The sequence below is a fragment of the Siniperca chuatsi genome, linkage group LG12 (genome assembly GCF_020085105.1).
Source record: "Siniperca chuatsi isolate FFG_IHB_CAS linkage group LG12, ASM2008510v1, whole genome shotgun sequence".
NCBI classification, from domain to species: Eukaryota; Metazoa; Chordata; class Actinopteri; order Centrarchiformes; family Sinipercidae; genus Siniperca; species Siniperca chuatsi.
In genome coordinates, this window is record NC_058053.1 from 24,812,684 (window position 1) to 24,835,706 (window position 23,023).

The window sequence follows — 23,023 nt, forward strand, 5'->3', positions numbered from 1 at the left end:
ACCTGAAATACAGCTGTGTTTAAATACGGCTGGAGTCTGACTTTCCACTGCTCCGTTCATTTTAAAATAACGGACTGTTCAAGCTGTCTCCCAGTTCTTCTCTCATTATGGCAGTGACGCACCCTCTTTTCATGATTCCATGTAAGAAAGTAGAATTTCTACCTTTCCTTCATCTCTGGCATGCAGTCACAACAGAAGACAACACATTTTGTAGATTCAAAATTTATTCTTTTAATACATACATATTATTTAGGATGTACAACAGAAGACAGCTGGATCAATAATGGACAAGTGGCCCAGGGTTCACTCAGGGAGCTGATCAGCCAGTGGCAGGGGCTGAATTAGTGACAGGCCTGTGGACTCACTTCAGCCAGATGTATTTGTCTCCGACGTCTGCATTATAACCAGGGGCATACTTCTTCCCAGGGAGCTACAAGGACAAACACAAATGAACAATTCAAGTAAAAAGGAACAAGACTGAACATTCAAAACAGCAGAATCACATACAAGTTACAAAAAACAACTTAGGCATGTTGGAAAATTAAGTATAATTCTGTATTTCAAATGAACTGGTTCTAATTGAAATAGCTGAAAGATAACTGGGTTACCTGTTAAATTTATTTGATTAATTTTTTGATACTTTTAACACTAAATATAAAAGACATTTAATTTACAAGTGCAGGAAGGTTGTTTATTTGATCAGCAGAAAATGACTCAATTATGACAGCTGATTAATAAGTTAAATCATGCGAGTAAAAAACAACAACCAACCATTTTCTTGTTACACCTTTAAATGTAATACCTTCAGGTTTTTTTAAACAATACTTTTTCATAAAATGTACAATGGAAGCTGCAATACATCAGTGTCGCAAACGTCCTTCCATGACTTTACTTTGTCATCTGAAATGTGCTGAGGGAGATTACGCCACCACAGTTCTCATTCTCTCCACTGAGATCCAGGCTCAGAACAAAATGTCAGGTCACAGCCTCCTGTAGCATTATGCAGCCTGATTTTTGCAGCAGGGGGAGACAAAAAAGTCTCCAGTCAATAAACAGAAAAGGTCAGACCCAAATGTTTCCCTGCAAGACTGATGATACCAAAAGCCTTGTAGAATATTCCACATCTGGCATTTGCCTTCTCTGTAACTATGAGTTGTTCGATATTTTAGCGGAAGGAAATGAGTGTCATTAGGCTGACAGTACAGCACAGGCTTCATATGGCAAAGGGTAGAGAAATAGAAGTATTTAATATAAACAGTGAGGATTTAGACAGAGGCAGGGCTCCTCAATATGATTTGGTAGGTTTCATTAAACACAATAATGCAACTTATCCTCAGATAATAACAAAACATAAAACCAACCCTTCCTCCTGCCACACAACTGAACACAACACAGCAAGCAATGTCTCATTACGGATGTCCCCAGCTGATCAGGGCAGAAAAAAAAGAAAATTGGCTAATAAACAAGGAAACATTTCTTATTCTTTGTGTACTGTGAACGAGACGCAGGCTAATATATCAGCCAATATTAGCTTATCAAAGATACAGTACATCTGTATTTGCGTATGTCAGCCAACGTGCTGACGCGCGGACGTTCGCGGTGCTCTGAGCGGAGTGGGGGGGTCCTCAAGGCATCTTGGTTGCATTTTTTTATTGACCAGATAAAAAAAAAAAAGATTAAAAAAAGAAGGCACCCCGTGGAGTTTTCTTGTACACAAATTAAGTCTTGTTTACGTTCAGTTTTCCAATCCAAGATGCTTTGTGTGTATCCTTGAAGCCTGCGACCACAAAACAAACGGGGACTTGCTCGTAAAAATTTTGCTGCATAGCACCATAAGCAGTCAAAAAATCCACAGGGTACATTTAAGGGATCCAGCTTGTTCCTCAGTCCTCTAACTTCACAATTACATTGGCCGATGTATCATTATCAGATTTTCACAGAAGTCACATATCTATTGTACCAGCCTAAATTTAGTATCAGTTGGGCTATATTGTGAGCCATTGTGTTCAAACACCACAAACTGTGTCACTACGCTCTCTCGAAATATTAACACACAACGCTGATACAAAGAACTGCAAAATGAACCATAAAAATAAATACCATTGTTTGCTTCGTTTACTGCAGTAAAAAAACAAAAAAAATAAATAAACACACACTTTGTGTCAATTTCAGCATTTCTCAGATCATGCCTCTAACGTGCTGCTGTTTTTTTTCATGCTGAGGACGAAGAGAGAACCTTCCTGCCACAACAGAGCCACATTCCTCTCCACAGATATTATACGCAACACTATATAGAGCACAAACCTATAGAGGACACATACTGCCACAGGACACCCCACAATAACCTTACTGGACACTACAGAGGAAACTGACATGATTATACAAAACACTATAAAAAAAGATACCATACAAGTAACTACAGGACACCACACAAAACCCAAATTAAAGGAAAACATTCAAATAAAGCTGTGATGCAGGTTGCATTTTCCTGATGCTGAGCTTTTCTCCTGTTAGAAATATACATCTCAACTGGATTGGCTCAATGCAAGTAAATCATTTAGGATTTTCACTCATTCCACTGCTGTTCTGCTTCATGCAGCAGCCATCTAACATGGCATGTGTGCAACTTGAAGAGAGACATCTCTGTGTAGAATCTATCTAATATATCTCTATCTTTAGATAGAGATAGAAAGAGAGATGGGGAATGACATGCAGCAAAGCCACCAGGCCAGACCGGCAAGTGAGAAAGAACATCTTATCTGTACATACCGATTTATAGGCATAGTATTTTTCATCGTACTCGTGGGCCCCGATGGTTATCTCTGGTAGAAACCTTGGTATGTGGGTCAGGGTTGCCACCTTCTGTTTGTCTTCCACGCTGTCAAACATGGAGAAAAAAAAAAATCAGCTTATAGCAAAGTGTTGGTAGAAGCTGATGTATGAATGGCGTACAGTATAAAAAAAGGCAATCAGAACAAATCTGCATTTTCAGTTCCCCGTGTGATTCATTTCAGGTACTTTGCATATTTACCCATAATGAGTGTGACATGGCTGAGGCTGTGATATGTTGGTGTGAATCTGACTTCACCTGTTGAAGATGTTTCTCTGTGTAATTTGCATTTCAGTTAGGAAGCTTATAACACTAAGAACTCACAACATCCTCATGTGGTGGTAGGTGACATCATCCTGCTCCAGCCACGGCCCCTTTTCAAACTTCAAATACTCGATGTCTTCTGCCACCTGTGAACAGCACACAATTAATAAGCTGTCTACAGAAATAGTAAATAGTTTTTAGGGGTCGAAATAACTCAACCCAAAAATGATTCACCAGCTACTGTCCACTATAGCCTTACCCTTTCAACATCTTGGGCTTGGGTTGCATCGTATGCGAGCACTTCTGATGTTTCGCTAAAAGACAAACACAGAAACCTCGCTTTAGGCACACACTCACACAAAAGACACATATGTAATTTGACAGTGGTCAGAGATCTATTACACAGTCTTTTTTCACAAGTTTAACTACTAACCTGATTTTGGGCAGGAACGACTTCTTGTAGCTATCCTCAATGCTCTTCAGATATGTCAGCGGCACATTCTGAAGATAAGACTGAGAATAAACAGATTCCCTCTTAATAAATGATTAACATGAAGCTTAAAAAGCCTGATTAGAACATCCCACTTTATACTGTCCTTTTTATATAAACATTTTATTTGGAATCAGCGTATCCAATCCTCTGAGGTGTTTTTGTTGTTCCAACTGAAAATGGAAGATTATGCCCTCTATTGAGAGTGAATGAGTGAGACTGAAATATTTTGACATAATTAGAGTATCCTAAAGAGATGGCAGTATCCTGTGGTTTCAGTGAGTGTGTCTCGCTACCTTGCTGCTCTGTTTTAGCTTCTTCTGCACCTCCTCAGCTGGCAGGTCAACATAGATGGCGAGGTGCGGCGGCAGGAACTCACAGATGCTAATGCCTTTGATCTCATTGTAGTGCTGCACACCTGCAAGCCACAGGACATTTCTTTAAGAAATGTGTCATGTGTGGACCGCAATTTGTTTTTGCAATACACATCATGCCCACATTTTACATGTATTTTTATGATTTTATCATTTTGTCTGACCAAATGAAACCAAATGAGATGAAAACAGAACTGAACTGGGAAATCCCTGTCAATACTTTTGATGGTTGTGCTTGCTATGTGCTGTCATATTTCAGTGGGAGGTTAAATCAAGACCATTTGCCTGCATCTTTAGTGACACTGAATACTCACACTCCTTCCGGATGTATCCCTGCTTGAACATAGCGTCTAGGAAGACCACGTCACTGAAGGGAGAACGCTCCAGGATTACTCCTTGGCCTTGAACACAGAAGATCAGGATACAGATGAGTAATTCCGTTAATACACTGTAAATCCTGTCATACATACACCCATTTCTAAATATTATTACTGAAATATAATATTATTATTATTACTACTGATATCACAAGGGCTGCAAACTTAATTGTATATTTGTATATGACACACAAACATGATTTTCAAAATACGTACAAACCCGCTGTTTACCATGTAAGTGACCTAACAGGCCACTGAGGTGCAAGTCTTAATCCCAAGTCTGACTCCCATGTTAGCATAGCAGAGGAAACAACAGTGCATCGGAGTCAGTGATACCTGTGGTGAGCAGGTGTTCGATGGCGTCAGAGTACTGAAGCAGCCTCATGGTGTACATCCACAGCTGCAGTCTGTAGCTGTTTCCATCAGCAGCTTTGGGGTCTGTGTAGAACTTCTCCAGGCTGCACATCCCGTTGAAGTCAACAGGAAGTGGCTCCTTCTCCGCGGTCATCTTGTCCAAGTAGTAGGTGTCGGGCTCGGGCATGTAGAGCATCCCTGTAGATACAGACTTATAAGTTATAGTTTTCAAAACGAATACTGTCCACATTGTTGTCCCATAGAGTTATCCAAGCAGCTCAGACACTGGCTGTGTTTACATGTGAACCAACAATCCAATCGTATACCTCCCACTTAGACAACAAGCAAGCATATTTCCCAAAATATCAAGAGTTATGACAAGTTTATTTTTCAACAGTAAAATGTCCCACTCAGTCCATTTCTTGGTCACAATTTTTAATAACCAGATTTAAAGGCTCAAAAATGTTTAAGCTGTGCGTTTATGATTAAAAATAAAAAATAAAAACAAATATTCCCTACAGTGAGATAATTACCCAGCTTGTCAGCCAGCTTCTGGGCCAGTGCTCCTTTCCCTGAGGCCAAGTTTCCATCCACGGAGATGATTTTGCTGTACTGGTTTAATCGTGGCGTCGTCCTCTCGCCCAGTGCATAGGTCCACCAGCCATACCGTAGGCCTCTAACTGAGCTTGTGTGTACACCTGCCTGGATGACAAAATACACACCACCTTTAATTGATAACATGGGGTTAATACAGACCAGAGCCAGGTTAATCCACTAATGGGCCCATACTTTTGCCCAAAGTCACAAAAACCAACCAACTAAGTATTCCTACACAGGAACACTACCCCGCCCCAGGTTTACTGTAAGTAAGTTAGTTTGTGAAAATTTCAACTCAAATTTGTTTGAGAATATACACTATGTAAACATCATTTCAACTGACTTATTACAGGTACTAAAACCAGATATGACACAAGGCCCCTCTACAAGACAAGGGCCTCAACATTAGGTAAAATGCACAAACCACCACAGGGCCCTTGCCACTTCAATTTTGATTGTGTTTTAGGGGTACATATTATCAAACAAATTTGCAATTAATGATAATTACCACAAAGTAATTGGTTCACTCACAACCTGGGGCCTAGCACATTTGCCCGCTTTACTCAGCTGGTAGTCCAGACAAGACTATGGAAAACACATCTTACTGGCTGTCATGGTTTCACTGTTCTCCCTGTGGAAAGCGATTTGGAGTGCCAACAACAAACCACACAGCAATACAGCTCACTGATAATGTGACGATTTCTCCTTAATCTCGATAATGTTAGGACTACTTAGTCTCCGGGCACACATCGAGATTCACATTTTGTAGAAACACTGGATTTAAACGTTGATTTCGCCCCGAGCAAACATTTAATCACTGGGAGAGAGCTGACCTCTGTAAGATCACGTAAACAAGTTACATCTGAAGACGCAGCTCTTCGTTTGGATAACAGGTTAAAGAAAGAGCCTTTCCCACCGCGGGTTTGCATTGGGAACGCTATATGTGACCCAATCAGTGTTGATGTAACAAATGCGGCTAAAGACAACTTTAAACACTCGGGGTTTTTTTTTTTTTTTTTGGTCGAAACTCTGCATTTGGCAACATCGGGACCGGCTAGCTTAACCAAATAGCATCACTGCACGGTGGTATGTCGACATGCTTGAATGGGAACGTCATGTATGCGTCGATAAAAAAAAATAGTTTGCATTTGCTTAATGTACGGTCAGCTTGTTTTAACCCACTTGGCTCTCTACTGCCAACAACATCATAAACAAACCAGCAGGTTAAGTTAGCATGTTAGCGACCGACTGTGATGACAGCTAGGCTAGGAAGCTGGCTAGCAAATTTAGCTTGCCCTTGTAAACTTGAAACGTTTTGCAGAACAAATAATGGTCCGTGTCTGTGTGTTTCCTGTCCTTACCTTCTGTGCAACGTTCGCCGCTTTAAAGGCATTTGCTCCCGATGGGATGACCAGTCGGATCACCCGCAGGGACATGATTAACTGTCCTCCAAAAACCCTCCGACCTGACCCGAAAAATCACCGCAACCCTGCGCCTGAATAATACGTCAGAGGCAGGAAGGGCCTTTGCTTAATGTTGTCTCATACATTATACGTTTGACTATGTCTCGTTGTTGCCTGATCATTATTATTATTATTATTATTTTTTTATTTTTTTTTTTTTTTTTTTTTTGATGAACCAAACAACATGTATGAAACTGCACAAATCTATCATATAATACATAGCGGATAAAAGTATATAGATAGAAAAAGTCAAAATGAATAAATTATGTTTCACAAAACAACCAATTTAAAAGCCCTCCTACAGTGTATAATAAATTGTTGTTAACAGATCATTTGTTTTGCCTATAAAGTGTCAGAAAACACTGAAAAATGCCAGAGGTGACATATTCAAGTTGCTAGTTTTATCTGACCAACAGTCCAAAACTCAGAGATATTCCTTTTATTACAAAGAAAAGCTTTAAATCCTCGCATTTGATAAGGTGCAACCAGCTAATGGCATATTTTACAGATTGTCAAAATAGTTGACAATTCATTTTATGTTGATCTACAAATCGCTTAATTGGCTTATCATTTGAGTTTTATAATCAAATATGTGTGTACTAACATGCAATTTTTTCCCCATAAGAATGACTAATCATTCTTGTAATTATATTTTATTCTGATCATAGACTCCACTTTAATGTATCCTTGTGAGGGCCCACTAGGACTACTACCATGACTCCATGGTAGCAGTCCTAGTGGGCCCTCACAAGGATACTAAATCCGATACTAAATCCATGCCTGGTGTGTTTCTCTGTGTTTTTACCAACAGGTGGCAGTATTGATTTGTTTTCAATAAACCTGCCTCACTTCTGATGTCAGTAAATCCCAAATGCGTCTACTCATAAAAAACGTTTTCATTGCAGTGTGACCATCTGAAATGAAAAAGTAGGCTGGAATACAAATTGGCCCCTTCTTTGACGGGCCCCTGTAGGTTTTCATCCCCGAGGTTAGCAGGAACAGTTAAAAGTTGGAGCACTGGCTTGGACGAAGCTCATGAGACAAACGAGATTAACAATTTAGCTCGGTCTGTTTTCCCTTGACAGAAATGTAAATGGTTGTAACACTACACTGACTGTCAAACAAAACTAATTTCAAAAAGGTGCTCTGTATCTCTGAGGTTTTGTATGTGATGGTGTGAACAGCAGGATTTAAACCACATTACGGCAGGGTAATGTGGTGCAGATACAAACACAGTGTGTATCTGGGGGAGGTAATGCCCCCCCCCCCGTGTGGAACCTGAAGCAACATGATGTCAGAGAATCATACCCAAACAAATGATTATAAATAATTCTGTTCTCTGGTTTCACACTGATAGTGATGACTTCACACAAATGCAATCACCTTCTGTTTTGGTTAGGCTCATCTTTCCCTGCACTCTCCCTTGCAGCTACAACCTCACTATGCTTACACCTGAAATGCTCAATACTTTACATAACCCCTCCAGCCTGTAAGCATACAAGTGTGACTCACTGGCTGTTTCCTCTGTAGGCTAGGAAACCACCAATGTAAACATGGCTGACAGTCAGCTTCACCACTTCTTATTTCATAGGCCATTCAGTATGAGCACCAGCGCTTCAGCTTTGCACGGCCAAGTCTGCTCGTACAGACCCACTGGCAGATCGAAATCCAATTAAATAATAACACCAATAACAGCCATCTCCTTTTTGCATCTATTTCTGTTTCCCAGCTTTTCTTTTTCCCAGAGTCCTCTTCCTCCCTAGATTTTGTCAAATACACACCTTGGATCTTACATCATGTTCTAAGTGGCCATCTTTTTTGATCTATTTGAGACATAACACGTTTTAGATAAACAATTTTCACAATGTAGGCTAGCTGTACCTGTAAAACTAAAAGTCTAAAGCCTCAGTAGTGGCCCCTAGAGGCTATAATGTTTATTACACCCCACAACATGAAAGGGCATAAACACTAGTGGGATTAAACTGAGGATAGCTAGAGAAACTCTGTCTCCTAGTGTTTATCAACATAATAAGGATCTGTTAATGATCTGCAAAGTTGCATTATGTTCATACAGAATTTATCTGCAAAACGTTCAATGGCAGCATATGTTATTTGTTTTCCCGACAATATCCACTTGTAATAATAATAATAATAATAAAACTTTATTTATAGAGCACTTATCAAAACAAAGTACAAAGTGCTTCACAAAAAGAGAAATAGAATACCACAGTTAATGATGAAATATAAAAGAAAATACATAAAATAAGCAGCCAGTTCAGGTCAAATCAGGAGACTTAAAAGAAGCCACTGACTCAGACAACCTAATTTCTTCAGGCAAGTTGTTCCAGAGCCTCGGGGCCCTGATAGCAAAAGCTCTGTCCCCCTTAGTTTTCATCCCGGACTCAGGAACAGACAGGAGACCCCTGCCTGAAGATCTCAAACTACGTGAAGGTTCATGAGGGATTACAAGGTCTAAAATATAATCTGGAGCCAGGCCATGAAGAGCCTTAAAAGTCATCAATAAGATCTCAAAATCAATCCTAAAACCAACAGGGAGCCGATGTAAAGAGGCTGAAACAGGTGTGATGAGGTCGTACCTCTCGGTCCTGGTTAACAGCCGAGCAGCTGGGTTCTGTACAGTCTGCAGTCGTTTCTGAGTTGTGGCAGCTAAAGGATGATTACGTTTTTTAAGGTTATGTTTAGGAAACTTAAAGCGCTTGGTTAAGATTTTGGGAAAGCTTGTGGTTTTGGTTGGACACGAGACATGTACTTTTTAAATATTGAACCAAAACCACGAGCTTTCCCTAACCCTAACTAAGCGCTGTACTTTGTACCATCCATAACTTCTGCACGGTACAAGAACATAGCAGCTTGAGGGCTGGAAAAACTTTGCCATGAAATGTATCCACACATGAATTCTGTTTTCTCCAAAACATTATTAGGCAAAACTATTTAGTAGTATATAAACATAAGTTTTAGGAGACAGGGTAGCCAGGGAGGTCATCATAAACCAAAGGGGTTTGGAGAACATACTCAGCAAATTTCATGAACTGAGATATCTTTTGTGCAAGCAGAAATTTTAACCTGATGTTGACACTAGAGGAAAGGCCTGGGACCAATAACACTTCATCTTCATCTTCTGGGGGCTATGAAGCTCCAAAGCAACTTTCACGGCTGTGGGGCCGATAGCAGCTGTAATGTGCGGGGAAAGCGGAGGAACACTGTGAGGGGAACGTTCTGTATGCATGCAATAGATCATTGCAGCCAACGTTGAGAGATGAACACACACACACACACTCACACACATACACACTGTTACAGTACAGTACCAACACTTTCCTGTGTACCCATCCTGACACACAAAGACACACACACACACACACACACACACAGGAACCAGAGTAATTAGTCAACAGTAAAACAACAATACTCCACATTCAGGTCTCACGGCTGAAGCCCTGTGAGGCCAGCAGAGGGGTTTGGCAGATCTTTCTCTGCCAAATTTCCCCTGGTTTTACAGCAGTTTTATTTCGCTCCTCTGCAGTTTGGACTGGCTTTAACGGTGCCAGCAGGGAGGAGGTTTGCCTGCATTGTTTTTCATTAAAACAACTCAAAAGCATGGCAACGAAAACAGTAGCGTACATTTTCTGCTCCACTCGACACCTGCCTCAAACCGTGCAAAGAAACCTACAGCAGTAGTAACATGCTTCATCTTGACTTTACAGTGATTATAAAACATAAGATCCTGTGTTCCAGTGGTTCTGATTGTGTTTTGTATCTGTAGTGCATCTCTCAATTGAAAGAAATTGACTAACTGACATTAAAATGTCAGCATGGATTTAAAGTGTTATGTTAATGGACACTGTTTTAAATTGTAGACTGTGGTGCAACCGCTTAGAAAACAATATAATACAATAATACTGGTCAGATCAGACAGTTAACCCGGTGTTGTTGTTTTACAAAGCGTTCACAACGTTTTGCTACAGTTTTTCTGATGTGGGTTATATTGACTAAAGCTGAAATGATTAGTCGAATAATTTTTTAGTCTAGTAACAGAAAACAATTGGCAACTGTTTAGATAATTTATTCATCGTTTAAGTCATTTATCAAGCAGAAATGTCAAACATTCTCTAGTTCCAGCTTCTCAATTTAATAGATTTGCAGTTTGTCATTGTCTTTAGAGTAAACTCATTATTTTTAGGTTTTGAAGTGCAAGTTGATGACATTAGAATTGTGATTTTTCACTATTTCCTGACATTTTATAGACTAAACAATTAATTGATCGAGAAAATTATCCGCAGATCAATCAATAATGAAAATTAGTTAGTCGCAGCCACAATATTGACCCTACCAAAATGTGTCAAAATCTTACAGGCAAAGTGTTTTTGTTAGTGTTGTCACATGAAAAGAAGCAGCTGGTGACTCGGTGTCAATCAGAGGACCCACGTGGCTGTCTCCTAAACATATACAACTAATTTGCATTGGCTAATACATTTCAGATTAAACATAATGCCTCCCAGATTTTTTTTCTCATCACAATGAAACATTTATGTCAGTGTTCGCTGCCAGTGCAAAATGAAAATGTTTACTTTGAAGATATCTGTAACTGTGAATGCCTTTCATTTCTTTCCCCTACAAGCATACTGATGGCCATTTTATGCAGCTTACACTACAGCACTTGAGATCTTGGTAAGACATTTAATAAGTTCATGCCCATGCTTCGGCATCATGTTTCAGCACTGAAACAGGAGTTTAAGTAGCATACAGTAAGCCTAACCACATATGGGACTCAGGATGAAAACCCATGATTACTGTATGTGTACTTGTATTATGTACTTCCTGCCCCAGTGACACGATTTTGTACTCAAAAAGGTACAATTCTCTGCTTTTTCCTGACAGTGGGGTCTCTCACACAGTAGTAGCTTCCATACCTAACTAATAATATCACACTTGAAACTATCTGACCACACAAGTGCAAATGAAAAGAAATAATGACACTCACAGGGTGCTTTATACAACCTGATGTTCATTTTAATGGAGCTGTGGTTGAGGGTATAATGGATCTCAGTTACATCCCACTGTGTTAAAAACTGCCCTCCTGTCCTTCACACGCGATCCTTCCCCTCCCAGAAGGCAGCAGTCCTGCTTCTTGTCAAGCCTCTGTCTGTGTGAAAAGGACTGTGCAGTTCAGAGAGAGCTGATGGCCAACAGAATATCTGATGGGCGATGCAGAGTGGTTTACTTTCCCACTTATTACTTCAGCATCAAATTTTATGGAAACCCATTCCTACCACCAAAACAAATACACTAATAAAGTTTGAAAGGCGAAAAATGAAAACTCTCATCAGTATGTATGTTATAGTAAATCAGAATTAAGACTCAAATAAATGCCTGATTATTTTTATGATACTGACTTGAAAATTATGAGGTAGAATCTCAAATTATGAGACAGAATTTCATTTCTTTTTTACACTTAATGCATTCAATGCCCCGCTCAATACTCACACTTCCGTGCTAGTTATGACTTAGTGAGTCATAATTATGAGATAATATCTCATAATTACTTCCTAGTAAGCCACAGTCTTCCCCTATTTATGACTCTGTATCTTAAAACTATAATTGAGTATCTCATAATTATGACTTATGTCATATGTATTTGATACAGTTTTAACTATGAGATAAGAAGTCATAAATTTGACTTTGAGAGTTATCATTATTCTAAGACTAATTTTGACTTTGATACCTCATTTTGTCAAATGAGAATTTGTATTTTTATCATAAATCATTCTTTAAAAATGTGTTTATTTACCTGGTGGGAATGAGCTTCCATACATCTTGCTCAGAGCAAAGGAAAGAATTCATCACAGAGGATTTCTAACACATCCCTGAAAGCGTCCAAGCCTCATTGCCTCAGCCTCAAATACTTTGTCTCTGAGCGCAACAGACCCCAGGACAAGACTGAACTGTTCAAATGATGAAATCAAAACAGTAAAAAGCAGTGCTGTAATAAGTTTGAGGGAAGTTATGCAATGGGTGGAGAACAATAAAAGGCAGTGAGGTGGCTGGCCTTCCTAAATGAAAACCACTGCTGGGCTGAAGAAAACATTGCTCTAAAGTTAGTGTGAAATAAAGACATTGAGCCTGGTGTTGATGGCCATGCACTGGTGGCTGTCACACAGGAATGCACAGAGGCCAAATAAACAAGCACACAGAGTGGGTTAAACGCATGGGAACCGTTGCATGGCGCTCACCAGCAACCACACGCCAAATTCTGTGGTACGGCAGCTGCCATATTCACATTTGCCATTTTCCTCAGTGCTTGGCTGCCTTGTTATCCTGCTCAGTGTGGGGGTCTCTGCCACTGCACACAGCCTGCGGGTGGCTAGGTTAGCTTTGACTTGCCCTCAGGGGAGCGGCCCGGATGGAGGTACCATCGTCAATATAAGATGAATTGACGGCGCGGAAGAAACTCGATTTACCCTTTTGTTTTTCAGAGGCAGCGTTAGAAATGTCAGGAAAAAAGATATTTCAGAAAATACAACAGCATTATTGTGACAGTTATATTCGCGCTGTCTTGTTGAGAATTTGACATTTTCTGCACTATCTAGCCTGACTCTCTTCATTTCTCCCAGTGTTGCTGCTGCACAGCCCCTCCAAATCTAATCTTAGCTCGTTCAGCAGGGGCTGGTCTCACACAGATGGACTTTGACTACGGCTTCGATCAAAGTAGTCGGACTTCAGATAGACGTCTAAATTCATCCGTTGCACAAAGCTGTCTAGCTCTTAAGTATCTTAAGTAGGACTAATTTGCCATGAATTCTGGGTAAATTAAGACTTTTTTCACAAACAATAGTCCAACAGGTTACTGCGGTCTCTAAACAGTCTTTCCCTTCTCATTGCTCGCTCCACAACATTGTTAGCAAACCACAAATTACGAGTCATTTTTTGTCTGCCTGCCTGCAGACCTTTGACTCTGCCCACTCCACCATGATGGAAGTGGAAATGGAGTGTAACGAGTTGACAATTCTGTCTCATATCAGGCACATTTTTTTGCTTTGTCATTTGATGTAACTGATTGTTACCAAGGAAACACTAGTCAGCCACTGTCACTGATTGTTACCATGGAAACATGGCTTTTTGTTCCGAGTTAGCCTGTGGGTAGGGTGGTAAACGTTTTCGGCTTAAAAGAGGTCAGTCTTCATTTTTGTTAAACACTACTGCATTAGACTAATCTGAGAGCAGAATGAAGACTGGTCTGACACTACAGACAGGTCTGTCTTTGTGGAACCGGCCCCAGGACTTGAGGTATTCTCACCATTATACTAGCAGGAAGTGGCTCTTTTTCCACCACCCCTGCCGTGAGCATGTTTTCTCACGAGGCGCTGATAGTTTGTGGAGTTTGCAGCCGTGGGCCGATGATTTATCCCCTATGAAGTTATATTTAATATTATTATATTTTACATTGTCTGATAATAATCCTTGCAGAGATCTTGGGGGTGGGGGTGGGGGGTGGGGGTACGTACTCTGTGAGACAAAGCTTTACAAAAGGACTTCAACACCAGTGATCAGACAGGTTTAAAGTCTGCAGCTTAACCAACCCACCAACAAACCAACAAGTCCATCAGTTAAAATAACCAACAACTAAAAACAATTCCTTCAAGTCAAGTTATTTACTATGTTTGCCCACTGTTTATAAAAATGTACCGTCTATACAGTTGATGCCAGACCTCAAAATCATGACTCTGATCATGTCCTTTTCAGATTGTTGATACCTACAGAATGCTGCAGGAATGAGTCCTAAAACCCGGAAATGAGTTCGCATTTTTGCACTTCCAGTTCCCTCGTCTCGAAGTCAATGGGGGTTTTTAATGGGTTTTTGGTGAGATGCCTGAAATAAGATCTGTGGTTGACCCGAGCTTTAGAGATTTTCCACGTTTTCTTCCACAACATAAAATATGTCAGTAAATATCCCACTTGCGAATTTACACTTCAAAAATCATAAAGTGGTGTTCATTTGTGAAGATTATCTTGCTGAGCAAAATGTGTAAGTATCATAAACTTTTGTTTGCCATAGAGCTTAGTTTCTGCAATAATCCAACATGCAATGGAAAAATCCCATAGGTTTTTTTGTCGAGGGAGCCAGGGCAATGCTAACTTCCGGGCTGGCCTACAAAAATATGTCATCCCTGCGGCACTCTATTGCCTGAAGGCAAAGAGTATCCTTGCTCAGAGACAGAGACAGAGACATGGCAGAGCTTCCACGTCAAAGCCTCCACCTCGGGTGTCTCTCTCTCATCCAGCAGTCAGACTCTCAGTTGTCAAAGATATGCTGCAAACTCTGCTAAAGTGCCTAATGAAAGCATGAAATGCCTGCTTTCCTCTCTTTTAGATGTATTGCACTTTGAGGTTTGCTGCTGTGCGTGTGTGTGTGTTACAGTTTTTCTGTTTATTCAAAGGGCAATACGGAAACAACACTGCACTGTTTTGACAATAGTGACACAAACAATAAAGCTGTGTCTGTAAAAACACTAAACACCCGCTTACTAAAGGCAGCAAAACAAAAACTCTCTTGTTTCAAAATAGCGAATCAGATCATGCATTTAGAGGTGAAATAATTTAGTTGTGACACAAAAGTGAAATCATGCAGTCAGGATTTTCTACAATGTCAGCCTGTCATGATCAAAAGCTAAAGTGCTTTCTTTTGTGCCATCAAGAAAACAGAGTTTAGTACTTGAACCAGTGACAAACTTCGAGCAGGGAATGTGAACATGACAGACAGCTCTTATGAGGAAGTACAGTGTGCCCAAGATAAACACTGCTGTTTACAGAGGCGGGCTGGGGAAAGCTTAGGGTGTGAATGGTCTCCATGGGAACTGTCGGCAACATGTCTCTAGCTGTCACTGATGTGTGGTGAGGTAAATCACCTTTTCAACAACTTGTGTCAAATGTTAGAAAGCTGCTTTTCAAATAACTGAGGAAATCAAAACATCAAACAGGTATGCAGAGAGGCGTTTCTGTTATCCAGCCTGCCCTCATTGATATAAATGGGCGAGCAAAATAATAGAAGCAAAGTTGAAATCAACACCTCTAAAAAAAAAAAAAAACCATTATAATCTTCATGAAGGTAAGATCTCTAGCAGGACTGTTGTATTAGACTGCATTAGTTTTAGCTAGGTGCACCTAATAAACTGGCAACTGAGTGTATGTCTGAATTTTTTGAAGCAGTAAGCAGCTCCATTTCCTTTGTGCACTGCATCGTTGGCTAATAGCGGGTGACACTTTACATCCCCCGATTATCATTTATAAGCGGTACATAAACAGTTAATAAATGGTTTATAACACACTATAATGTAGCTGTAAGCAGATATAAGTGTTTATTAATGTATTTGTTAACAATTATAACTCCCCCTGTGGACACTCATAAGTGGAAGCTGCTGTATAAACATATTATGAATGACAATATAGTAAAAACACAGTTGTAATAATATTGAATGTCTTCATGTCATAACTGTCGACAAATACTGTACATTAATAAACACTTAAAGATGTCTTTATATCTGCTCACAACTACATTAGAGGCTGTTATAAACCATTCGTTAAATGTTTAAACGCTGCTTAGAAATGCTCAGTGTTACCAAATAGCATCCTAAATGTAAGTGGATAGTGGACACATCTGTCCACGTACATCAGAGTACTTTTGGTCTAGGGCTTTTTTCAGTGGTTTGGGCGAGGCTCCTTAGTTCCAAGACATTTAAAAGGAAGTCTTAATGCTACAGCATTTTAATTTGGACAATAGTGTGCTTCCATTGTTGTGGCACCAGTTTGGGGAAAGCCCTTTCCTGTTTCAACACGACAATGCCCCCTATGCACAAAGCCGGGTCCATGAAGAAATGGTTTTTACAGTTCAGCGTGGAAGAGATTCAAGCCCGTTGGAGAGGAAACGTCGGCCAACATCACTGGCCGATCTCACTAATGCTCTTGCGGCTGAATAGGAGCAAATTGCTGCAGCCGAGGTCCAAAATCTTGTGGAAGGCATTTCCAGAAAGAGTGGAGGTTGATGTTAGCATACTAATGCCCATTGTTTTGGAATGAGATGCTAAATCACATATGGGTGTAATGATTAGTTTGATTGAGTGTTAACATAGTTTTAGCCATGCAATAAAATATGTAGTATGAAATACGGGCATAGTTTACAAGTTACTTTTATTTATTTATTTTTTTACTTACCCTGTACTAGAACAATCGTCACCTTTGTATAAAACCTGAAGCAGCCAGTGGCCATACTGGACATTGTATTGCTTGATGCTCTGTGCCAACCACAGGTGCTGAGATGTAATTCATTAATTCATAAATATATATAGAACCGAACCTAATCCTAATTATTTCTAATAAGAGTCCATTGGATTTTGTTTGTTTGTGTTGTTATGTCTTTTATTTGTTTAAATAAATCATGAATGTGTAAGCATTAGTTTATTCTATCTAGCAGAGAATAAAGTACATGGGTTCTGTATCTTAATATATGATTACAACAGCACACAGTAATATAGTGGCTAAATGATGATGATGCTTCTAAAGTAGTTGTAGCGAGTTACAAACGATGATATGTGTGCATCAGATATTATGTTAGTTATTAGGGAAACTTTTCTGTGATATTTCCTGCTGTGGTGAGAAAACTCAGCCAAAGAACATATTTTCCCGACTAAGTTTTAAAACACACACACACACACACACACACACATTCGGGATATTGCAAAAGCAGAAACAGCCTACTTGACAGTCACATAGAGTCCAGTCCACCTTAAAACACAGCTCTGACAGACTGTACATACACATTTCCTGAAAACGCCCCGTGCAAGAAAAAGAAGGAAAACTCAAGTGACTGAATAATAGCAATAAGCCTGCTTTGTTTATCCAAAGACGGCGGGTTGGACATAGGCTGAATTCTGCGCCAAACTTCCCTAAAAAATTTCCCTTTCTTCCCTCTCACAAAACTTACCAGCAGCATTCAGTCTACTGCCTCAATCTCACCCGCACCGCACCGCCGACCAAGGTCAGCGACAGTGACCGCCCACCGGATTTGTCTACGCGGCACCAAACCTGCGCGTGCCCCGGCAGCTTTTTAAATTGGGAGTTTTGGACTCACTGGCTGAATAAACGACGGACCACCGACTGTCGCCATATGGATAGAGGAGGCCTTGGTAGCGAAGGAGTGGATGAGTGAAGCGACTGTTAGCCTAACGTCAAGTTAGTGAGCATTAAACGAAGTGACACCATGTTGGGGAACCCAGGGTCTTATGCCAACAAGAAGAGGAAGAAGCCTGTTCTCAAACAGTAAGACTTGTCGGAAACTGTTGTGCTGAACAGATTTATGTGATTTAAGAGCTCTTCTCTTTATGCATTCAGATGGCCGTTTTTGTGGCTACTCCGATTATATCTACGTGAAACTGCAACGTTACGCACGCAAGTCCAAGATAAAGTTTAAGTACGTTTCACGTTGGCCAGTGCAGCAAATGCACCAGCTAGAGCCAGAGCCCACCTAACTTTCAGTGTACTTAACAATGCTGAGAGTTATAGAAAGGTGGGTAAAGAATTTAATTAGTGCTTTCATTTTGAAAAGTTGTTATAAATTAGACTGGCTCATATTCGGCAAGTTATGAAAACCAATTAGAGATTCACCGAATTAACCGCATCCTCTTGTAAACTCCTATCATCGATATGTCAACTAAATATCTATAACTCAAAGGTAAAACTTAGAGAGAAAACTTAGCCAGAATAACGAGTAAGACCCGGTAATGTGTGGTTTTGTGTTGACGGTTATGGTCTCTTCTGGTTTTGTTTTCCACTTGTTGCGGACTACCTTAAGAATGTGTCTAGCTTGGATCTGGCATGGATATCTTGTCCTCGCACATTAATCACAATCAAGTTGGAGAGTCGGCTGCTGCTCTCACGCGATGCTCCGAGGAAGGCGGAGGGGGGGGGCTCCGAGTATGTTATTGTAATCTGATACGGCCTCGAGCTTCATGGTGTGTGTGTGTGTGTGTGTGTGTGTGTGTGTGTGTGTGAGCTGTAGTGCCTGTTCCTCGCTTTTCCTCCCCTCTTGTTTCTTTTTCTTATCTTTTCTTAAAGTTTATTTCACGGCAAACCGTGACATTACAGTTAGTTAGAAGTACGCAAATGCTGTACTTAAGTAAACGTATCAATACAACAACAGAGAAATAGTAGCAGTAGTGGTTTTAGTTTCTTACTCCGGCATCAAAATGTACTCAAACAATAGTCGAAGAGTTGCTCCTTTTCAGTGTTGAATTATTGATGCATTGACATACAAGCAGCATTTTAATGTTGGGGCTTGTCCACCTGTAGTCTGACTACTGCATTGTGGGACTTCTTAAAACGCATTATATGTAGGATTGCAACAAACAAATATTTTTATTGTCGATTCATCTGCACATTACTTTCTCAGTTAATTAAATAATGGGTTGGTTTCTGAAATGTCCATTAGGGCTGAACAATTAATCCAAATATTATCGAAATGCAATATGGCCAAGTGCAATATTCAAATCGCAGGAGCTGCAATTTTTTGATAAAGGTTAAATGTGTCACAACATAACATTCTAAATGAAGCATGGTGGTGCTACAGAGACGCCCCGGCCTACAAATCATATTCTCCAGAGGTAAGGGAACATACTTGTTTGGTACAGACCCCAGCAAAAATCACATCATCATCATATATCTGTCAAAATAATCACAATATGATTTATTTATTTTTTATTTTTTGCATATCATTCATCCCAAATGTCCATCACATTCTCAGAGGACAAGTTGACAAACACTTCTGATTTGCACTGCGCGCTACCTGCCCGGCACCAAACGACAGACAGACAAAGTTAGCGACTAGCTAGTGAGCACAGTGGAGCACTTAGTTGCTGAAAAGCCAGATATTTTTCTCAGGAGTTGGTGGAGACCAAAATAGAGCTAAAAGGAGAGGGAATATTGGACATTCGTCAGCTGACCCCAAATGTTATTCTTAGCAATAGTGTATAGTTACAGTTAATTAAAGGCACCTTTTCTGGTCCAATTGTAAACAAAAGGCCTTGCCCTCCACAAATCAAAACACAGGACTGTTTCCTGCTATTACTTTTGAATTGATTGATGTCTCTTTTAATACAGGGTTAACAATAGACAACAAACTAAATCCAAGTAGAGGTTTGTTTACATAAGCAGTATTTGTGTATCATGTAGCGGTTACAACTACCATTTTACAATTATTTTAAATCATATTGATAAACACAGATGCACTATGAGTCAACAGAGTGTAGTAGGCTATAGATATGTTTTATAGTGATCTGGCAAATTGCGTATAGGCTGTTCCCAGTGAAAAACCCAAAATAAAAAGGTGGCCTGTGTGCAGACGTCTGTGTTTCTGAAGATGTGGGTCTGTGCAATGAGGACTGAGGTTTCCTGGACGGCCAGCTGGGCTCAGCTGCACAAAGGCACCATTGAGCCTGATTGTAAAAAGCTGTGGTCACTACACAGGGGCATTCCATGGCAGATATGGCCGTCCAAATTCTCTGTTTTATTACCCGGACCCCTTTGCCACGCGTCCTACTATATTATAAAAAACTACCCATGTAATGTATTCGACGTAGCGTTTTTCAAAAGAGAACAAGCCTTCCACTCTTAAAGCAGCCACTTTGAATCAATTTGCAAGCAACTTTGTTCTCATGCATTTAAAGGAGCTGTAAGTGACATTCACTGCCACTAAATGTCGCACTAGAGCACCAGCATCTCAGATCAAAACAAGTGGGCGCTACGGCCCACCAGACTCCATTGAGAAAAACAGTCATTTTACCGCAGATAATCATAAAACACACTTCATTCAAACTGGAAAGACACAAAATAAAACTCACCAAAACCGTTTTTGTTAGTCTTTCCACTGTTCCAACAACCACCGACTCAGGTTCGTTCGAAATAAATCCTTGATTCACCGTGTTAGTTGAGAAAAGAAACAGCCGTTATATCGCTCTCCTCACGGACGGACCGTTTCACAGAGGGACTCACGTGCACGCGCTGCCGATGCAGACGTATAAACAAAGCACAGAGAGGCTGCCGTAACAACACAGGCAGAGGGAGTGTGACGTCATTCTCTGCTCAGGACGCCATTAATTCACTATATCTTTACATAGCAAAGAGTTGTTTGCCGCTATGTTATTGTTCAGAATCTCATTTACAGAACCTTTAACTACCACTGGGTCATGTACTTAACTTCCAATGTCAAAAATGCCCCCCTGAGAGTACAGTGGTAATGTGTGTGTGAGTGCGTACTTAAAACTAAGTGGATTATAAATTAAACACTTTATAATGTGACTATGTATTTATTTTAGCAAGTGTATCCTTAATAAGAATGCATAATATGCTTCACCAATGCAAATATTTTTTGCACAGTAATCTAAAGGGATTGTGAGAAACACTCACAGGCAGACATGCTGATAAGAGGTTTGGCAGAACACCAGAACACGCCCGGTGAACAGCAACAAAGTTGCTCTTTGTTCTTTGCCCTTTGTTTCATTTTCAAAGAGGAATCCTCACAAACGCCCGTTAAACACTTTTTATCGCTGTCTAGCACTCTTACAGGAAAAATGTCTCCATTTATGACAGAGCTTGAAATTAAACCTAAATGGTGAGTGTACATAGCTAACAGCTAACAATAGAATAACAAATACTATAGCTGTGTAAGAATATCAATTCATGTAGCTTAAACTCATTTTTTTATTGTTATATTATCATTATCTCATTAAAATTTGAAAGCTGTGATGTTTCTCGATCAGTCATATATCATTATGTTGTGTTTGCATGGTGGAGCAAGGTAAAACAAATAAGGCTGTTGCTCAGGTGGTAGAGCTGGTAGGCCATTAAAAGTAGGGTTGGAGGTTTGATCCCTGGTTATTCCTGTCCACATGTTAAAGTGCCCTAAAGGACACTGAACCCCAAATTGCTCCTGATGTGTGTAGGGAAAAAAATTTAGTTTTGAACAGATGTGTCTTTGACTCCTTGTAACAGATTGGGATTTTTTCCAGACACGAGTACTGTCTGAGTACTGTGGAGCAGCATCTCTAAAAGTAAAAAAAAATTACAATAAGAGAAGCAACCAGCATGCCTCCCTCCCTTCCCTACTGGACAACAGAAGAGGCTGCGTCCCAGAGTACTACCCAGGCCAGAAGTTTTAGCCCAAACCAGTCCCAACCCAAGAGCTTATAAAAACTTTTGGTGCAAACCTGAGCTGAAGCCAGTGTTTGAAAGAGTATGTGGCTTGTTCCCTCCCGGAGGATGGTACTTTCAATGGACTTCTCACTTCTCATAGAAACTTCTGCATCCAGTTCTCCACTGTTTCCACATGTTTCAAACACTCTTCCACATCCATAGTTTCTCCAGAACATAGCTGAATATTGAATATTCCGTGTCACGCTATTGCCTCTACATAGCTCTGAAGCTGGTCTGGGAATTTAGCAATTTCTTGGCAAAGTGGTGCCTCGGATTGTATCTGTCCTTGGTTTTTGTGCGCATTCATGCCGCTTCTTAATTTTGTTTTGTGTTGTATGATGCAACTGGAGAGCAGTATTCACCACATTTTCTGTGGAGTGGTTTTTCTCTCAGTATGAGCATAAAGTAACAGAAAACCTTGCTCTACTCTGTAGGATATTGTTAAATAGAACTACTTTTGTTGTAACCCATTCATCATCTTTGCTCTTGTACATTTATGTACAAAATATGTTATTTTGTGGGAGTTCTCTATTCTATTTTTTACCTCTCTGTCTGGAAAGCTCTTTGTAGACTAGAGCCTGCTTGTGTAAACTATCCTCCTTCCAAATTTGCAGTCTGTGTTTGCCAAACATGTGTATAGAAAGCATGCTTTCCATGTTTTTGAGCCACTGAGTCATCCTTCTGGATCTGGCAGTGTTGCCTGCTTTGAGCAAATGTGTGTCAGTTTCATTACAGCAGACTAAGTACAACATGGGCTGCCTTGACTCTGAGACAGATGTGCTTGAGTTCTGTCTCTCTTTTGTCCTTGAGATAAGGAATCCAAATAGAACTCGAGGGATGAGGTAAAACATTCCTCTTTCCTACAATGAACGCCCTGATGTCTGCTGATCAACCCCGAGATCTATAGCAAATCAAGGTGGAAAAATGGTTCTGAATGCTGGCTTTTGTCTCTGCTAGGCATTTCTTGAGAGTGAGATCAGTCCTGCTCCATTTCTGAGAAGGTACAGCTCGGGTCT

General features: G+C 40.2%; 2 protein-coding genes across 2 annotated transcripts in view; one reads left to right on the forward strand and one right to left on the reverse strand.

The window, feature by feature from the left end:
• Positions 1-206: 206 nt before the first annotated feature.
• On the reverse strand, positions 207-6,805 carry ndufa10 (NADH:ubiquinone oxidoreductase subunit A10). The gene is made up of 10 exons (XM_044217565.1): positions 6,648-6,805; positions 5,223-5,391; positions 4,672-4,887; positions 4,273-4,359; positions 3,881-4,002; positions 3,528-3,607; positions 3,354-3,408; positions 3,155-3,240; positions 2,770-2,878; positions 207-430 (listed from the first exon to the last, which is right to left on the reverse strand). The coding sequence occupies exons 1-10, from the start codon at positions 6,720-6,722 to the stop codon at positions 362-364; spliced, it is 1,068 nt and encodes a 355-aa protein (XP_044073500.1). The 5' UTR covers positions 6,723-6,805; the 3' UTR covers positions 207-361.
• Positions 6,806-17,573: 10,768 nt separating this feature from the next.
• The window catches only part of LOC122885475 (aryl hydrocarbon receptor-like), a 34,430-nt gene continuing 28,980 nt past the window's right edge, over positions 17,574-23,023 (forward strand). Inside the window, exon 1 of the mRNA XM_044216590.1 lies at positions 17,574-18,080. Coding sequence (XP_044072525.1) covers positions 18,022-18,080 — 59 coding nt within the window. The 5' untranslated portion in view covers positions 17,574-18,021. The remainder of the gene's footprint in view (positions 18,081-23,023) is intronic.

What these genes read in the sequence shown, in the direction of transcription:
- ndufa10 (XM_044217565.1), bottom strand. Translation starts at nt 6,722, where the DNA reads ATGTCCCTGCGGGTGATCCGACTGGTCATCCCATCGGGAGCAAATGCC. An exon ending in GAAGCTGGCTGACAAGCTGG is followed by an intron (nt 4,888 to 5,222) that starts GTAATTATCTCA and finishes CTGTATCTACAG; the next exon opens with GGATGCTCTACATGCCCGAG. An exon ending in AAGCCCAAGATGTTGAAAGG is followed by an intron (nt 3,241 to 3,353) that starts GTAAGGCTATAG and finishes TGCTGTTCACAG; the next exon opens with GTGGCAGAAGACATCGAGTA.